At 43.8% G+C, this 18,746-nt stretch overlaps 1 protein-coding gene, 1 long non-coding RNA gene and 1 pseudogene across 12 annotated transcripts in view; 1 reads left to right on the forward strand and 2 right to left on the reverse strand.

The window, feature by feature from the left end:
* TDRD5 (tudor domain containing 5) overlaps positions 1-7,578 on the reverse strand; it is a 94,887-nt gene extending 87,309 nt beyond the window's left edge. For 5 of the 10 annotated variants that reach the window (XM_031658127.1, XM_031658124.1, XM_031658121.1 and 2 more), the window contains exons 1-5: positions 7,456-7,540; positions 7,225-7,360; positions 6,535-6,780; positions 5,521-5,928; positions 3,576-3,766 (exon numbers count right to left, since the gene is read on the reverse strand). In XM_031658127.1, the coding sequence (XP_031513987.1) occupies positions 3,576-3,766; positions 5,521-5,928; positions 6,535-6,766 (831 nt within the window). In that variant the 5' untranslated portion in view covers positions 6,767-6,780; positions 7,225-7,360; positions 7,456-7,540. Of the gene's footprint in view, positions 1-3,575; positions 3,767-5,520; positions 5,929-6,534; positions 6,781-7,224 lie in introns of those variants that run through there. The other 5 variants (XM_021930079.2, XM_021930057.2, XM_031658116.1 and 2 more) reach the window with 3 other exon arrangements.
* A 97-nt stretch (positions 7,579-7,675) lies between these two features.
* LOC108583108 lies at positions 7,676-13,945 on the forward strand. Its single transcript, XR_002518676.1, has 3 exons — positions 7,676-7,762; positions 9,361-9,525; positions 13,168-13,945. It is a non-coding gene; the product is annotated as an uncharacterized LOC108583108 (long non-coding RNA).
* LOC101001239 lies at positions 8,854-12,460 on the reverse strand (annotated as a pseudogene). The gene has a single exon (XR_640240.4). The product of XR_640240.4 is annotated as an arf-GAP with GTPase, ANK repeat and PH domain-containing protein 1 pseudogene (transcript).
* Positions 13,946-18,746: the final 4,801 nt, after the last annotated feature.

Here is an 18,746-nt window from a genome sequence, read left to right on the forward strand (position 1 = left end):
TTCAGAATAAATAAGTGGAAAAAAACTTCCCAACTCATTTCACATGAGGCCTGTATTAAAATGATTCCAAAACCAGATAAAAGCATTACAAGAAAACTACAGAATATATCTTATGAACATAAATGCAAAACCCTTAAAATATTAGCAAATTGAAGGTAGCAACATATAAAAAGGATACTATACGATGACCAAGTGGGATTCATCTAGAAATATAAGGTTGGCTGAATATAAAACCAAGAAAAGTAATTTTTTTAAAGTCCTATAATAACTTCAATGTATGGAGAAAGAGTATCACAAATTTCAACATACATGCATGAAAAAAAACCTGAGAAACTAGGAATAGGAGGGAATTTCCTCAACCTGATAAAAGGCATCTAAAAAGCTACAGTTAATATCATAATTATGAAAGACTGAATATTTTCCCCATGTAGTTAGGAACAAGTTAAGTTTTTCTACTCTCACATTTCTTTAATATTATATAATACTAGCGAGCCTACACTGTGTGGTAAGGGTTGGAGGAAAGGAAGATAGATTGAAAAGAAGGAAGTAAAACTGTCTTTACTCTCAGATGGTATGACGGTCTATGCAGAAAATCCAAACTCTACAAAATAGCTGCTAGAATGATCTGAATTACAGAACTGAATTTATCAAGTACCATGACTCAAGGTCACAGGATACAAGGTCAACATACCAAAAAAAAAAAATCCAATTGATTTTCTATTAGCAATGACTAGAAATTTTAAATACCATTTATAATCGCTAAAAAATATGAAAGGTATAAAGGATAAGTTTAACAAAATATATGCAAGCTTTATGCACTGAAAACTATAAAACATTGCTGAGAGAATGTAAAGACCTAAATAAATGAAGATATACCATGTTTTTGAATCAGCAGACTTGATATTGTTAAGATGTCATTTTTCCCCCAAACTTATCTATAGATCCAATGTGATTCTAAAAAGATCACAATCTTATTTCTGGCAGAAACTGACAAGTTGATTTGTATCAAATTAAACGTATCTGCAAATGCAAACCTAGAATATCCAAAGCATTTTTGAAAAAATAACAAAGTTGCAAGACTTAACTAGTCATGGGCTGCATTATGACTTACGGTCAACAATAGACCACCTGTATGATGGTGGTCCCACAAGATTATAATACTGTATTTTTTCCGTACCTTTTCTGTTTAGATACACAAATACCCCATTGTGTTACAACTGCCTATGGCATTCAGTGCAATAACATGCTATAATGGTTTGTATCCTATGAGCAATAGGCTATACCATATAGCGTAGGTGTGTAGTAGGCTATATACCATCTAGGTTTGTGCAACTGCATTCTAGGATGATCATACAATGATAAAATCACCTAACAACACACTTCTCAGATAATATCTCTGTTATTGACACAAAACTATATATGACTAAGATATTATAAAGCTACAGTAATAGATAGTACAGCATTGGCAAAAACAGACATGTAGATAAATGGACCTGAACAGAGTCTCAAAATAGAATTACAGATGTGTGAGGTCAATAGATTTGATAGAGGTGCCAAAATAATAAGGAATAACTGTCTATATGCAGAAAAATGTGATCTGTGCCTGGTACCTTATGCAAATCTGGCTTGAAATGGATAATATACCTAAATATAAGAACTGAAAACATAAAACTTCAAGAAAACGTAGGAGAAAATTTTTGTAACTTCAGATTAAAATCCATTAGATAGGCAAGAATAAAAAAAAAATATGGGCCAGGCATGATGGCTCATGCCTGTAATCCCAGCACTTTCGGAGGCTGAGGCAGGTGGATCCCGAGGTCAGGAGTTCAAGACCAGCCTGACCAACATGGTGAAACTCTGTCTCTAATAAAAATACAAAAATTAGCCAGGCATGGTGGCAGACGCCTGTAATCCCAGCTACTCAGGAGGCTGAGGCAGGAGAATCACTTGAGCCCGGGAGGCAGAAGTTGCAGTGAGCCAAGATCACACCATTGCACTCCAGCCTGGGCGACAAAGCGAGACTCCCTATCACCAAAAAAAAAAAAAATAAGAAAAGAAAAGAAAAGAAAAGAAAGAAAAATATGAATAAATTAGACTGTATCAAAATTAAAGACTTTTCCACAACACACAGGATTAAGGAAATGAAGAAGCAAACATAGGCCAGGAGAAAATATTTGCAAAACATGTCTCTGATAAGGACTTATATCTAGAATATATAAATTTTTCCAATTCAATACAATGACAACACAGTTTTATAAAACTGGCAAAATATTTGAATAGACACTTCAAAAAGGAAATGCAAATGGCAAACACGCATGTGAAAAGATGTTCAACATTATCATTATATTATTATGATCCAACTTAAAACCATGAGATAGCACTACACACCCACTCAAATGGCTAATATTTTTAAAACTGACAATCCCAAATGTTAACAAAGATGTGTAACAACTACAACTCTTATACATATTTCATGGGAAAGGAAAGTCATACAGCCACTTTGGAAAACAGTGGCAATTTCTTATTAACATACACTTACTATATATGATGCAGTAATCCAACTCCTAGGTATTTACACAAGAGAAATGAACTATGTCCATACAAGATGTATGCAAATATTGATAGCGGCTTTATAAGTAAAGGACCAAAGAGGAAATAACCCAAATGTCATCTAATGGGGAAGGGATAACAAATTTAGGTGTATCTGTATAATGGACTAATACCAAACAAGAAAAAGGAACAAATTACTGATATATACATCTTGGATGAACCTCAGAAGTATTCTACTAAGTTAAAAAAGCCAAACACAAAAGCTTAGATACTGTTTGATTCCATTTATACGAAATTCCTGGAAAGTCAAAATCATAGAAAGCAGTGGTAGTCTGTGGCTGCAGTTGGGGAAAAAAACTACAAAAGTGGCATGAAGGAGCTTTTTTGGGGGTAATGGAAACGTTCTGTTTTTTATTTTGATGGTGATTACATAATTATATATTAATCAAAACTCAAACTGTACGGTTAAAATGAGTAAATTTTACTACATGTAAATTATGTTACTAAAGCTAATTTTAGTAGAAATCAGGCATTTTCATGTTTTGAACTTAATGTCCATGTACTAGTTCTGAGCTCTAACTTAAGTTGTTAACATGATGATTTAGCCAGGCATTTATCGGTTATATTCTAATAGATTTTATTCAAAATCCTTCAGCATTTACAGTCACAGAAAAATACCAGGATTATTATGCTCAGGAGCAGCCATTCAGAAGATATTCATGAGGTAAATTACAAATATGCTTCTGTAACTTTGGTGAGGAACTGAAACCAGAGATACAGGTTTGGGAGTTGGGAGTCATTTGCAGAAAATAGTGGAAACCGTGGAGGTGATACAATTGTACTCTTCTTTCACTCCACTTCTCACTGCTTACTAATCTACAGAACCATAGGAAATGCTTAGTCAAATTTGAAATAACTGAATGACTTCAGTTTTTAAAAGGTCAACTTTTCTATCAGATCAAAGTGTCAACACCACTGAATTTAAAAACATCGTATATTTATATCTCCAAATTCTTATCTCTCACCTGGTTTAATTTTTCAGTATGATTCAGCCTTGAAGTCTCCACTACATTTAACTTGGAAGTCTTTTCCATGCTCATTATTTGCTTCTGTGGTTCCATGTTTGAAGTGGGTTGTGAAAAGCATGCCTTTGCTACTGGAAAGCCTGCGGAGTATGACCCTTGTTTCATTCTAAATGGCTGGGTAAAAATTTTACCTTTTGTGAGTAATAGAAGAAGAGAGAAAAATTGTCACTAGCACCTTCTATTTCATTTTCTGGTGGCTACATATAGAGGCTACTGTGAGCTAATTGCCTTCAACTTAGAAGTAAAAATTAATAAAAGAAAGCTTACAATTTTATATCAAGCCAAAACTTACATATAGTATAAGTTATTAGTCATCCACAGAGGAAGACAGGGATCATAACTGTTACCAAAAAGGTTGGGGCTATCTAAAAGTCGACTTAAGGTCACCTGAATATAATTACAGAGAGGTGGGATTCAATACGTAAAAAGCTGTATCCTATTTAGGAGACAAAAAAGTCTCCAAGGAGCCTGCTTAGCACTATGCTTTTCAAACTGGAAAACCACTAGTAGTATCACAGTTCTGGGAGGATGAAAAGCTACAGAAAAAAGTATAAATTCTTCAAGATTTGTAGGAAGGGGGAATACCACTGGAGAGGTGTATTCTGTTGTATGACATGAAAGATACATCACCAGACTTCACCACAGCCTAGCTCTTTCTTTACCCTAAGGCCAAGTTCATAAACAAAACAAAACAAAATAAAAACCCACTAGTTGACTTCAAGATATCCTGATGATAGAAGTAGGAACCATGGATGGAGAACATGAACAAAATCACTGGAAAGGAATATTCACCCCCCACTACTCAATAAATTGGTAAAGTGCTTTCTACAACTCAACCTCTTGCACGTTTAATAGTATGAGTTAGTCCTTCCAAGTTTTAGGACTTCAAGAATACTGATAAAGTTGAGGGCTAGACTTGAAACACTTACTGGCCTCCAGAGCCTTCCCTATCCAAGTATATCCTCATATCCTCAAACTACATCACCCAGCACAGTGTAAATACTGGTTTATAAACATGCAACACATCCTCAAGGTTCACCTACGTTAATCTAAATACAGATTTCAGAGAAAAAGAAAATCACTGAAATAGGCACAGAATGCTCCCAAGTAGGCTCCGGCTATGCTCAGTGTAGAAACCATATATTGTCAAGGGAGATACTATACAGATGGTCACATCGGTCTCTTGAGCCTTTAATGTACACAGCAGCTGGGCAGAAACTCACTGCATGGGCAGCAATAACAGCTGGGTATCTAACTCTAGCTGTACCACTTTTTCAGCCATGTGGCTTTGGAAAAGCCATTTAATTTTCCTGAGCTTTGATTTCCTTATCTATAAGACACGGTTACTTACCCTACCTAGTACGGTAATGAGAATGCAAGGTAAAATGCTATACAGATAAGGTGGTTATTATTACACCACAAAAATTACCAAAGTGTCCCCTAGGATAAGCCCCAGTGATGGCAAAGATTAGCAGGGTTAAGGCTAATCATTTAAATATTTTAACTTTTCATTTTCCATATAGCTTATTTACATGAACACATTCATGTAAAGTTCACTTACAGTGTTATAGAGAGAGCTGATCTTGTAGTTTTTAAAATAATAACAGCTACCACTTATTATCAGCTTACTAAATGCCAGAGACTTTACAGAACTCACCTCATGTAAGGTCCTCAACACAACCCCGAGAGGCAAACATTGTTAATTCTATGTTAAAGATGAGGAAACAAAGGTTTAAGTAGATTTAAGTAGATTGAACAGTTTGCCCGGGACCACTGAGCTAGCAAGTAGTAGAGCCAGGCTACAACTCTAACAAACTCATGGACCTTAGCCATTACACACCCCTTTATGTGCCAGGACTGCTCCAACACTTGCTCACATGCATACCTGCTGGACATCCTCTCTGCTTTTCCTCTGTTACATTCTTCTTTAGCATCAACAAAGAACCTGCTCTGGTCTGCTCTACAGAAATGACATCTGAAGCTGCATTCAGCACTTCAAACATAGAGAGAAATCCATATTGCATGTACTGGAATGATCGTCCAAATCTTTTGGCAAATGCCTTTTCAAAATCAGAAAGGAGAACAGGAGATAACGCCAACAGGTCCTTCAACTCACTCTTCACAACAGCTGGAAGAATAGGGGCAACCCTTCCTCGGTAAGGTACTCGCCGATGAGATCTTGGTCCAGAATAAATACTAGGTCTTCCCTTATGCATGGAGTTTCGAACCTTATGGCTGCTCCTCTGTTTTGCAACTAAACTTGCTATTCCTTTGGTAGATTCATCTGGAATGGCTAAGGAGATGTGAAGAAAAGAAATCATATTTAGGTAGAAAACTTACTCCCTTTTTTATCCTTAGTATCTGTGTTTATAGTTTTTAACTCTCCAAGGAGCTGTTTATCCAGGCAACACGATAAACAGTAACTCTTGATTCCTCGATTTCTTGCATTTTAGGCAACAGCTTGCTAGCTCTTCTACCAGCTGAAGAAAAGATAACTTAATGTGTTATTACTACAACTAATTGACTCCTGACAGATCTGAAACCCTTGGGATGAAGTGCAAACTTCCCTACAACAGTTTTTTCTTGTGCTTCACGGAATTTAAAACATGTTTTTATAATTAAGAAGTTCTTTTTTTATTTCTCCCGACTTAAGGTCCAATAACCTGAAATCACATGTAAAAATGTAGTTTTTGTGAGTGCACGATTGTCTGGGGAATGGTTCATTTCGCAGAGGTTCTAACTTTGCCCACAACCTCAAAAGCACCTATGAGTCTCCCTCCCCCGCCAAATTAAAATCCACTGGCTGGGATGCATAAATAACTGCAGAACTAGAATAATTATTTACTAAGCAATTGTTTTTATTACAAAGTTTACAGACCTTCAAAAATCTTAAACCTACCTTTCAGTATTACAGTACCACCTGCACCATGGCAGACACTAACAACATCAGGCATGTCCAATACCAGCTCCATAGTGGACCGATACCCAAGGATTCGGAGTGGTAGATGGTTGCCAACCATCAAAAGGTACTCCTTCTCCAACTCCTGTGGGCTCAAACCATCTTTGGTGGAAATGAGAAGTGATCTTATTTCCTTCCGCAGACATTCCTGTATACGCTCTTGTTCAGACATTGTGTCCTACAGGACTGAAGACAGAAACGCAGCTCATGAGGAAAAGGGGGCAAACCCATGAAAAAAGATTTTTTTTTAAACAACCAACAGTGGGATACAAATAACTGAGACGCCTGTTTTAAGGGTAATAAGGCAGAAGCAGTACCCAGAGGGTGTCTTGCGGATTGCACGTGGCCGGGCGATTCAAGCCCTGAATCTCCACCTGCGTTGATTAGGCTACAGGTGTCAAGAACTCTGCCCCTGGCCATGGGGAGGCGTTAACTGGGGTTCCTGTGGGGTGTTCGACTCCAACGCAAACTTCCTATGCGAAGCCTTCAGGGGCTCCTCGGGAACCAGGACTAGGAACTGAGGCCAACGCAATGCCGCCTCCGCCCTGCAGTGCGAGGGCCCCACGGAAAGGCTCCCGCCGCACACCTCCGGCACCCCAAGCCGAGGGGGTGCTCCCCGCTCCCTCTTACCTGAAGGTATCGCCAATCTTCGCCCGCCGCCTACCTGGTCTAGGGTTGGGGTCCCTGCCCCTCCCCCAGCATCTCTCGGTGCCCCTCGCGGGAGCGGGGCGTGGCCCTTCCACCTGCCCTGGCGGCTCTCTGCAACCTGAGGTGAAAAGGAAGGCGAGAGGCGCCAGGTGAGGCGCCTTTCTCGGCCCGGCACCGCCCAGCTGCCCGTCACCCGTCTTGCCCCCACCGCACCCTGACGCCAACACTGCCGTTGCGGGCCGGGTAGAGACTAGGACGCCCTCTCGGAAGCGGCGCAGGAAGGTAGCTGCGACGGCCGCCCCGCGCGCCTGCGCACCGGCGCCCCCTGACCGGGAGGCCGACCCCGGGGCGCAGCGTTCCAGCCCCGAGGGCACGTGACCGGTGGGACGGTTGGGCAGGATTAGCCGCTCGGGGGTCAGGTGTGAGGTCCGCCCCAGTCTCAGGAGCCGCTGGGTCGGGCTGCAGAGGCGGGCCGCCTTCCAGGATCCCAGGCGCCTACCTCCTCCGAAGTGGTGAGAAGGTGGGGCTACAGCACTTAGACCAATCCAACCACCTCCAGAGCGGGGGCCCGGCCGGGCGCAGGGAGGGAAGCGGACCGTGTGGGCCTCAGAATCACCTGCGGGACTATTTAAGAGGAGAAAAGGATGCACGGGTCTGATAAGCAGAGATTCTCATTCAATAGCTCTGGATTCATTTGAGGAAAATCACAGACAATTCTGATTCTTGGTGGAGAATCCCTGCAGAGCTCAATGCAACTCTGGCTCCCTGATGAAGGAATGAGTGGGGCTAGGAGACCTTTTTAAATGAGTGGACAACATTCTAGGTGCAACTGGAGATTTATCTGGATATATTTGTTGGTTTGGTAGAATAAGCCAGATTTACAAAGTCCTCGAAAACCAGAAAACAGTAGTTTAAGAGATACAGAATAGGGAGGCATTGTATAATAGAAAGGCTTGTACCTTAAAATGTACAGTCTAATTAAAGAAACAAGACAGACCAAAATAACCAAATAATTTGAACCAACAAAGAGGCTTGAGCACACACAACGACCTTATCTTCCTTCTTTTTTTTTCCCCTATAAAATGTAAGGTTTAATATGAGAGAGCAAGGAACACCTCGGAGGCTGTGCCAGCGCGTGTGGCTTCGTGTTTCTGTGCTACATGAGACTAGTGTCCTCGTCTTCCATCGTGACAACCCTTCTCTCTCCACCCCCCCCCCCCACAGTGCCAATAGGCTCTGGGCAAAGCTACCCCGTTTTCTTTTAACCTAAGGGATGCCATGGTTTGGCTGACTACGTTTGACTACCCCCCCCGATGTCTGAAGCGGCCAGATACCGTGGCGATGGAAATCAGGCGAAGTACTGGCATGGAGGGTGGGGGTGCCGGGTCAAGGTCGTCTGGGTTCTCAGGAGCCAGTCTGTGCCACAGAACTATCGGCAGCTGCCTTTGTAAGGCACCTCGGGTTGGCATTCGGAAAAACCACCCCGTCTTGCCAGAGCCCCTTGGTCTTGGTTAGCAAAAGCCGTATCAGATCTAAATCATGCTTTCATTCATGAGAAATCACATTCCTTCTTTTCCCTTTCTAATGTATTCCAGTGTGTCTTTTTTTTCCCTCAATTTTAATAAGCAAATTGTACCACCGTCTTATTCTGAGATGCTCCTTTTTAAAAGCTGTAGATCACATTAATGGAAGTGTTTACTGCTGGGAATATTTTCCATGTACAATGATCTGTAACCCTCTTAACTAGTTTAACTAGTTGCACATTATTAGTTCACATCCAGTTCAATTCATAAATTAAGAGAGGTGCCATTTGTCTGTAAAACAAATCAATACATATTTATGAACTTCTTTTATTCAAATATATTTTCACACATCTTAACTAAATACATAATACAGAAGCCCGTGTGGGTTGGGCAATGTGGCCCAGGAAGGCCTGAGACTAACACATCCACCTCGGCAAAAGGACAGAAAATATCTCTTATGGTTGGGAAAAAATAGCCTTTTGTGTGTTTATTTAGTTTACAAAATATACTCAAAATGCTATTATTAGCTGAATTTGTGATTTTCTTTTGAATTTCTGAGTTATTCTTATTTTTCCCATTTTGTTTTTGTACCAAGGAGACTGCAGTCAAAAGAAAGTTAGTCGGCAACTCATTTCCTTTGAACTGAAAAATTCAACAGATACTAAATTATGACAGTGATTTAGAAAGGAGGACTCCAGGGGCTTGAAAGAACATGTCTGGAATAATATGATGCTTCTAAGAGTATTGCGATCACAACGTGGTAAGCACCAGAGCATGCTGCATAACTACCTCCTTGGCTAATATGCTTTCTTCTTGGTGATGACCAATCATCTTCTATTAAACAGCAGTAATGCTGGAAGAACTCAACTACACAAGTGTAATGAAGCCAGTATTCTCCCTGGACAGATTACCTACAACTGATTTGACACATACCATGATAAGGGCTTCAAACCTGACAAACTCTGTACTTGCTTCTGATTTATGCCATCAAGCTCCTCAGAGAAGAGATGGAATCCAAGTGTTCCATTTGGTAGAGGTGAAATGTACTGATGTGCTTAACTGCCAGTTAAGGAAAGTTGCCCCTTCTCCTTGTTCCTCACCTCCCCTCCCCCTCAGATCCACATCCCTTGTGCCACCAGGACAAGGGTCCTGTGCTGTGTGCTATCATCAAAGAGCCAAGGCCTGTCGCTCTCTCCTGCTTGTGGTTTAGGGGAGTTTATGCAAAGGAGCTGCTTCTGCAGTCTCCCAGCCGCCTCTTCACCCCTTGAGGATGTCCAGGTTTTGTGATTTTGTTTGGGGTGAGGGTGGGTGGGTGGGAGGAGGAACCACCAGGAAGAGGAGGGGATGCAACAGGACTCACGTGTTGCGACTTCCAAGTGAGTATGCTGCAATGCTGCCGCATCCCGGGTGTGGCGGGCAGGCAGGCACGACTGTTCCTCAGATGATGGTGGCTACCCTCCCGCTGCTGTTGTTCCGGTTATTGTTTCTCCTGGACAGGTTAGGGGTAGCCATGAGCACTCAGCGCTCGTCGGGGCAGCCATACTCCAGCAGCACATTGATGCATTCCTGCCTGGAGGCCTGCCAGGTGTAGGCCAGTGCTGTGTTCCCATGGGCATCTCGGACCATGATGTCCACCCTGTACCAGATCAGGAGCTGCGCCAGGACCACATTTCCCTTGCGGCAGGTCAGATGCAGTACAGTGCAGCTGTCTCTGTCTCCCTCCCCAAAGGTTTCTTTCACCTCGTCCCAGGAGCCGTGCACCAGCGGCAAGATGGCTGTCCACAGGTCCTCGTCTGTGGTGGCCCACAGCAGGTGCTGGCCCAGGGACAGCTCCGTGCAGGGTAGCGGGGCCAGGAAGAGCTTCTGCTCGTACTTGGCATGGATCCACTGTTTCTTCTTTTCCCTTGTGGAGTCTACTGAGGGTTTTGTCCATCCCTGGCTGCTCTCTTCCCAGACGTTGTTGAGTATCTCATTCCCAATGAATGACATCATCTTGATAAGCTCAACTGGCCAGTCATCCAGGTCCAGAGATCAGACTCAGGAAAGGTGGGTGCCAAGATTCCAGTGGATCACTAAGCACTTGATGCACACGAGCGCTCCCAAGTTCAAACTGGCCCAGTTAGGATTCTGGGTCTCACAGTCCACACAGTAGGAGTTCCCGTGCATGTGTCGGATTGACTGCAGGGCCATGGCCTCGCTCTGGTTCCTCAGCTGGGACTTGTTCTTGCTGCTCTTGCACGACTGCAGGCTCGCCAGGCTGACCAGGATCTGGCACTTGATGGCTTGGACCCAGGTGTACCACTCCTCATTCGTCGTGGTTTCAAAGTGCCACGTTTGGCCAGTGAGGGACACAATGATAAACTCAAAGTTTTCTTGTTCTTTGGTAGTGTCGGACAGGCCATCAGCTTTGAAGTTGCTGGTGGTTTTCTGCCTACATTGCTTCTTTCTGTTGGTGTGAGGGGAGGTGGGCTGGTGGTGCTGGAGTTACTGGGGTTGGAGCATACGGAGTCACCCAGCCCCATGTCACTGCTGATGGCCAAGTTTGTAATGACTGTAGCCTCACTCCACTGGTTGACTCTGGAGACTGAGTAGGAGCGCTGGTGCATGCCATTTGGTTGGCTGTTGAAGGAGACCAGGCTGATGCTGCTTGCCATCTGAGACCCAGATGCACTAGTGACATTCCCTGAATTGAATGAGATGTGTAAACTCCTCATGTACTTGATAGGCCATTGGTTTTAGACCTGGAGATGGGCATGCAGGCCGACGTGGCTTAGGGTAGCCTCTTCCCTGGGACTTTCATGGTAGTTCTCAGAAGGTCAATCTCCTTACCATGAACATTCTGCATGTAATCATGTAAACTTGGATGATAGGTTCGCACACTATTGTCACACAGGGTGACATATTTCTTTTTCCATTCTTTATTCAACGATTTGCCACTTTGCTTCAACAGCATGCCCTGTATAATTGGCATGGCTTGGCTGCTCCTGATGCTGTACGCACAACTCTCCAGGCCTTTCTTCTCTTTGGGTCGCTCCCTTTCTGAGAGGTGAACCGGTTGGACCCCCGCTTGGACTGCTTAGGGGCATGGGCGTGTTGGCAGTGGGAGGAACATCCATCTGAAGTTCCTTCTGGCTGGTGCTGGGGGTCTATGGAATGGAGGAGGAATAGTCACTTAAATTCCCACCTCCATTATTTATCTAGCTGATGTGCATGGGGGACACCTGTGCAGAACAGATGGCGGAATGGCTTGGAGAATTGGGCAGCGACTTGCAGAGTCCTATGGACAACTGCTGCTTCTTCCCTGTGGCAACAATCTTCTGGGCAACCTCCTGGAAGTCCCTCTCCACGTTCAGCCGGTACATAGCACACGTCTCGTAGTACGTGCACGGCTTCAGGCCATTGAAGCGCTTCCTTGCCCTGGCATCATCAATGACCCTCGGGTTAGTGAAACTTATGGCATCCTGGGTTCCCACCAGAACCAGAGGAGTCTCGCTCATGTTCCGATAGTTGGCCATTTGACTGCAGTAAACGTCTGGAAACTTATTTCATCCTCCAAGCTGAAGACAAATATAACTGTGTCCACCCACATGGCAAACTGCGCCTCCGGGGGGGGGTCTCCTTCGTCACTAATCAGCAGCAGATAGCTCTGTCCATCAACAACAATCTCTTTCTTGAACCTGCCACCACTTTGAGCTCCGGGACGGACAGACTCAGCGTCCGTTCCTAGCTGTTCACAAAGGCATCTTCCATGGCAATGACGTGCTCCCAGATCTGGTTCTGCAGCACCGGCTCCTCCACGCACCCCAGCAGCTCACAGGTGGAGTAGACGTTGTGGTGGACCCACTGGAAGCGCTGGATGTCGGCCCGGATAGTAGCCGAGTTGGCCAGCTGCTGCCGGTAGTTTATGGTGCAGGCGCCACGCCCGGAGCCAGCATCCCCCCAGGAAGGCGGCCCGCGGGCGGCGGGCGGAGGAGGCTAGAGAAGAAAGGCACGGGCGTAGCAGGCGCGGTGGTCTCAATTCATAGCCGGGACCAGCGGCCGGCAAGCCTGCTGCGAGCGATCGGACCCCGGCGTCCCGGGTCAGTAAGTCACCAGGGGGAAGCGCGCCCCCACTGCCCCCACCTGGAGCGCCCCGCGGCGGGCGTGACGGGCCCAGGAGGAGGCTCGCTGGGGCGCCTTCCTGTGACGCAGCCTCTTTCCAGCCCTAGGCCCGGCTCCGCCGAGCAGCCATTAAAAGCCCTGGCATCCGCTGAGCTCCGAACTCCGAGCCCCGAGCGCCGGGGCCGGGGGCCAAGGGCCAAGGGCTGATCCCCGGTCAGTGTGGCTGCGCCGCTCCGGGCGCCTGGCCTCGGCCTTCTTTAAATCTGAAGACATAATGCTTTTTTTTTTTTTTTTTTTCCAGCCAAGGGAACAAAATGTTCCATCAATGAGCCAGGAATATTGAGGAATCCCTGAAAGATAGAAAATAAGACTTATGGACTGGCTTATAGCAGAATGGGCAGGGCTGAACAGCAAATTAACAAAAAGGAAAATTATAAGACATGGAAAATGGATCTAAACATTGCAACATCTGAATGACAAAAATTGTAGATACGAAAACCAGCAAGAATGATGGTGAGGGTTGGAGAGTTAAAAAGAAGAAAATGTCCCAAATTTGCACCAAAACACGTCTTATTAAAAGGGCCCACTCAGAGTTCTCAGATTAATGAAAAAAGATCTTGTCCTAGGTAAACTATAAGAGAAAGAGAATCAAGAGACTTTTATATGGAAACGTTACCTATAAAACAATGGAAATTAGTTTGCCCTTGAATTTCTCAATGGCAGTATCTTCAGGGCTAACTCTGGAATCCTTTAGGGTAACCAACAGTGAAGTGAGAGAAAATAAAAACATCCTCAGACATGAAACGATTCAGAAGGTTTATCATCTCACTGAATGACTTGAAAGTGACTCCTGCAGAATGAACAACGAATTACAAAAAAGATGTCCCAGATTCTCATCCCCAACAGATGAGGCAACAGACATTGAGCACATACTATGTGCGCTCTACACAGATTATCTCATTTTCTTCCCAGTAACTCTGAAAAAGGTACAATTATGACGCCCATTTTAAAGTGAAGAAACTCATATACAGATGTGAACCAGAATATATGAGTGATAGTCAATAAAAACATAAAATATATTATTGAATCAAAAAGTTATTGGTGCATAATATAAAAAAGAGAGAGTTTTTACAAAGATATTCTGGAGTTAAATCCCAGATCAATAACTGCAAAGCAAGTGGCAGAGGCTGTGTGAAGTTGCTTCATTAGAAAGACTCCATGTGGGAACAGTAACTACCCTTAGAGTCCCCACTTGATTGGGTTTGCAGTAACCAAGACCTATCAGTCATCTGTGGCAGCTGATCTGTGAAGTGAACGGGAATGAGGTGGGAACCATCACAGTAGTATCTTTCTCTCCTTTGATGGTAACACGTATCTCTGCAGTTCTCCAGGAATATGGCATTGCTTTTGATGTACTGTTTTGGCACCCCACTTGGTACTTCCTACCGGAATAGCCCTTACACCATGGGTGAGTGTACCAATGTAGGAATTCTGCCAGTTGCTAAGATTACCTATTCCAGCTATTCACTTGGCAACTAGGGCCCTTAACCACAGGATGAATTCACAGTCCCGCTAGCCCTGCCCAAAGGTGAACCTGGGCCAGAATTCAGTTCTTTTGTCACCCAACCTTTATAAGCTCAAAATGTTGATGGCAAACAGCAACACTTTGGGTCCCAGAAATTAGTGTTAGTTTGGGATTTGCTTATGATATTCACTAAAAAGTTTGAGTATTTCCTTTTCTCCAGAGCAGTTATCTATAAGGGAGCACAAACTCTTTGGGGAGATGAAAGTTTGCATGCAGTCTTAGGTACAGTATTTCCACAGCGTCCTCATTCAAGAATATTTGGGTTATGCTCAAAAGGCTGTGGATCTGGGATCTGATTTAATGCTGGTAACAGGGTGACAAGTTGTATCTCTCTTGCTCAGGAGAGGCCTCTGTTCCCCAGACATAAAGCTGTGTTTTGTGGGTTGATTTTTGGTTTCTTTAGAGACAGGATCTCACTCTGTTGTCCAGGCTGGAATGCAGTGGCATGATCGTAGCTCACTGAAGACCTGAACTCCTGGGCTGAAGCAGTCCTCCCTCCTCAGCCTCCTGAGTAGATAGTCATGCATGCTCCACCATACTTAGCTAATTTTTTTTTTTAACTTTTTTTTGGAGAGGGAGGTAGGGGTCTTGCTATGTTGTCGATGCTAGTCTCAAACTCCTGAACTGAAGCAATGCTCCCACCTTGGCCTCCCAAAATGCTGGGATTATAGGCGTGAGTCACTGGCCGGTTTGTTTTTGTTATATAAACCAAAAAGACTTAATGGGTTATTTGTTGAGTTCATTCCTTGGGTTCCTGAAATTACTTAACCACAACCAGAGAGCTCCTGGGCCAGACCAATGTGTTTTCCACCCTGCTGCCTATTACGATGACTGGAGCCCACTGTTCTTCTGGTAATTAACTCCCTCCACATGACTGCCTCCCATCCTTGCTTGCCTGTGGGAGTGTATTTTAATTTGCAGCTGCTCCTCCCAGCATTCCTGCCCTAGAAAACAGCTGAGAGAGAGAGAGAGAGAACCCCAATTTGGGTCCATCGGATACCATTGTTCAAGTCTATTTCCTGCAGCAATGACTCCAAGCCTTTGCCTTTGCTCTTACATTTCTTACCCTACTCCTGCTCTACCACTAGATAACTTTGCTCCAAACCACCCAGAGTAAATGGAGGCTCTCATACGTGAACCTCCTCAACTTTCAGCCCAGTCCTCTAAACTAGTCCCCATCATGTCTTTCCTTCTGGTCTCGGGGGGTGAGGGGGTCATTCATCCTACTCTTGATTTTATCCCCCCTAGCTCCTCTAGGATCGTGACCTTACCCTTTGGTTACTATTACACAATGCTGTATATTCAATGCTTCTACACAGACTACTTTCCTATAGCATAAAATTATGCTCTGATCTTACATACACACAACACAGACACAGAGAGAGGAGAAAGATAGCAGGAAGGAGAAATAAACACTTTCTCTTGAACTACCTCCCACTCCAGCTTTTCCTTTGTGACCAAATCCTTGAACAATCTACACTCAGTTTTTTTCCCACCTTTTCATCCACCATTCACTACTCAGTCCATAGCAATTAGCCTGCTACTCAGGACATCTTTCTTTTACCAAAATCATCAATGGCAAACCTACTAATTGACAAGTTTTACAGACTTTTCATCTTACATGATCTCTGCTGTTTACTGTTGGTGTCTCCTCCCTTTCTGAAAATCTCTCCTCTGTGGGTTTCTATGATGCTGTTGCTTTGGGCTTGGCTCCTAGCATTCTGCTCTATTTCCTGCTTTTGTTATTCTGTTAATGCCAATGTACATTTAATACAGGGTCTGTCCTTGGTTCTTTGCCTTTTTTTTTTTGAGAGCAAGTCTCACTCTTGTCCCCCAGGCTGGAGTGCGATGGTACGATCTTGGCTCACTGCAACCTCCACTTCCCAGGTTCAAGTGATCCTCTTGCCTCAGCCTCCCAAGTAGCTAAGATTACAGGCGCCTGCCACCACGCCCAGCTAATTTTTGTATTTTTAGTAGAGACGGGGTTTCACCATGTTGACCAGGCTGGTCTCGAACTCCTGACCTCAGGTGATCTGCCCGCCTCAGCCTCCCAAAGTGCTGGGATTACAGGCATGAGCCACCACGCCCGGCCGGCTCTTCGCCTTTTTATCCATTCCCTTCTTCCTAGGTCAGCTTTCTCAATCTCATAGTTTTAGCTTTGGCTAATGCCTTCCAAACGGCATGTTCATTCATGCAACAAATATCTTTTAGCTCCTACTGTGTGCCAAGTTCTGTCCTAAGAGATGGGACTACAACAGTAAGCAAAACAAAGTTTCTGTTTTTCTGGACATTACCAAAGACAAGCATTAAGCAGATAAAATATATAACATACGACATCAAGTAATGATAAAGGATCTTACAAAAAATAAACCAGAATAAGACAGTGAGAATGGGGCTGCTGTAAATGGAGTATTTAGAAAACACTTTTGTTTAACCTGTATCATACTGGCTCTCAAAGCGTAGTTCTGGACCAACAGCATCACCTGGGAACTGGCTAGAAATGCACATGATCAGGCCTCACTCAACCTGCTGAATCAGAAAGTAGGGGTGGGGAGGATGAGTCCAGCAATCTATGCTTTAACAGGCCCTCCAAGTGATTCTGATGCATGCTGTAGAGGAGTTTCCCACCTCTGTTGCCCCAAATCGATTACAGGTGTGCAGTCTAATACTAATTTTCTCAGCCCATAGGGATAGCTTTAGGGTTGGGGGTTAGAGAGATGCCGGGAACCTCCAGACCAAAGTAGCCTACACCCAGACTTTTTAGAAGGCAACCAAGTGGGATTGGCTGGCGTGCCACAGGCCTCCAGGTGGCATGGTAAAAGCCATCCAGCACACTGATCTGCTGCAAGAAGCTAAGCGCTGTCAAGGACCTGCTTCTGCTCTCACTTCTGGGTGAAGTTTGTGGTCCCTTGCACATGGAGACTGCACAGCACAGAGAAAGACAGGTGGGGAGTCTACTCTAGCTGCACTGCGACAGCTCTTAATAATGCATGTGTTGGGCTCCCTAGAGCTTCTTTCCCTTCCTTTCTTTTCCTTTCCTTTTCCCATCCATTCATCCATTATTTCACTCATTCATTCAGTTCATTCATTTGTAAATAGAGACAGAGATCTTTCTAGGTTGTCCAGGCTGGTCTCAAACTCTTGGGCTCAAGAGATCCTCTTGCCTGAGACTCCCAAAGTGCTGGGATTACAGGCATGAACCACTGTGCCCAGCCTCATTATTATTTGAAATACATTTTATTTATTTACTTATTTATTTATTTATTTATTTATTTATTTTTGAGACGGAGTCTCACACTGTCACCCAGGCTGGAGTGCAGTGGCACAATCTCGGCTCACTGCAACCTCCACCTCCTGGGTTCAAGCCATTCTCCCGCCTCAGCCTCCCAAGTAGCTGAGACTACAGGTGCGTGCCACTATGCCTGGCTAATTTTTTTGTATTTTTAGTAGATACAGTGCTAGCCAGGATGTTAGCCAGGATGGTCTCGATCTCCTGACCTCCTGATCCGCCTGCCTTGGCCTCCCAAAGTGCTAGGATTACGGGCGTGAGCCACCACACCTGGCCATTTTGAAATAAGTTTAAAGAAAAAGTTGATTAGATTTGACACCCATTCACATTATCACAAGAAACATCAAAATTACATTTGTTGATGACAGAAATTAGATTCTTTAAGTTTAACTGCTGTAAATTTTTAAGTGATTGTAAAAATTATTTTTAAAGCTTTTAAAATTGTGGAACACGTTTCTCATTCATGGTAACAAAAATTTAGAGTTCATCATTTAAAAAATTTTGATTAGGAATTTTATGTAGTCATTTCAAACATAAAATTTATATCTATGGAAGCAAACTCAAGATTCTATTTTAAAATTTTTAAATATTTGTATACAAATTTAGTTTACTGATATTGAATCCCTAACACTTTTTAAAACTATGATTATATATCAAAAACTAATTTTTTCACCAAGCCCTATACAGATACCCTCAAATCCCCTCAAGTTGCCCCAGTATGCTATTCAAATGTATCATTTTCTGTCCTTGAATGGGAAAAGACTGGAAGCACTGCGCTAGGATCACCCTCTCCCTCTCCCTATCTGTCCCCTCTTCTCTCTGCATCCCTTCCCTCCCCACCATACCTCTTCCATAACGCTGAACTATAAAGGGACAAAATAGAGTCCTCAGGGTCACACAAGCCAGAAACAGGAAATTGTTTCTTTTTTTTTTTTTTTTTTTGAGACAGAGTCTTGCTCTGTCGCCGAGGCTGGAGCGCAGTGATGCAATCTCAGCTCACTCACTG

Source organism: Papio anubis, chromosome 1 (assembly GCF_008728515.1).
Source record: "Papio anubis isolate 15944 chromosome 1, Panubis1.0, whole genome shotgun sequence".
In the NCBI taxonomy this organism is placed as follows: domain Eukaryota; kingdom Metazoa; phylum Chordata; class Mammalia; order Primates; family Cercopithecidae; genus Papio; species Papio anubis.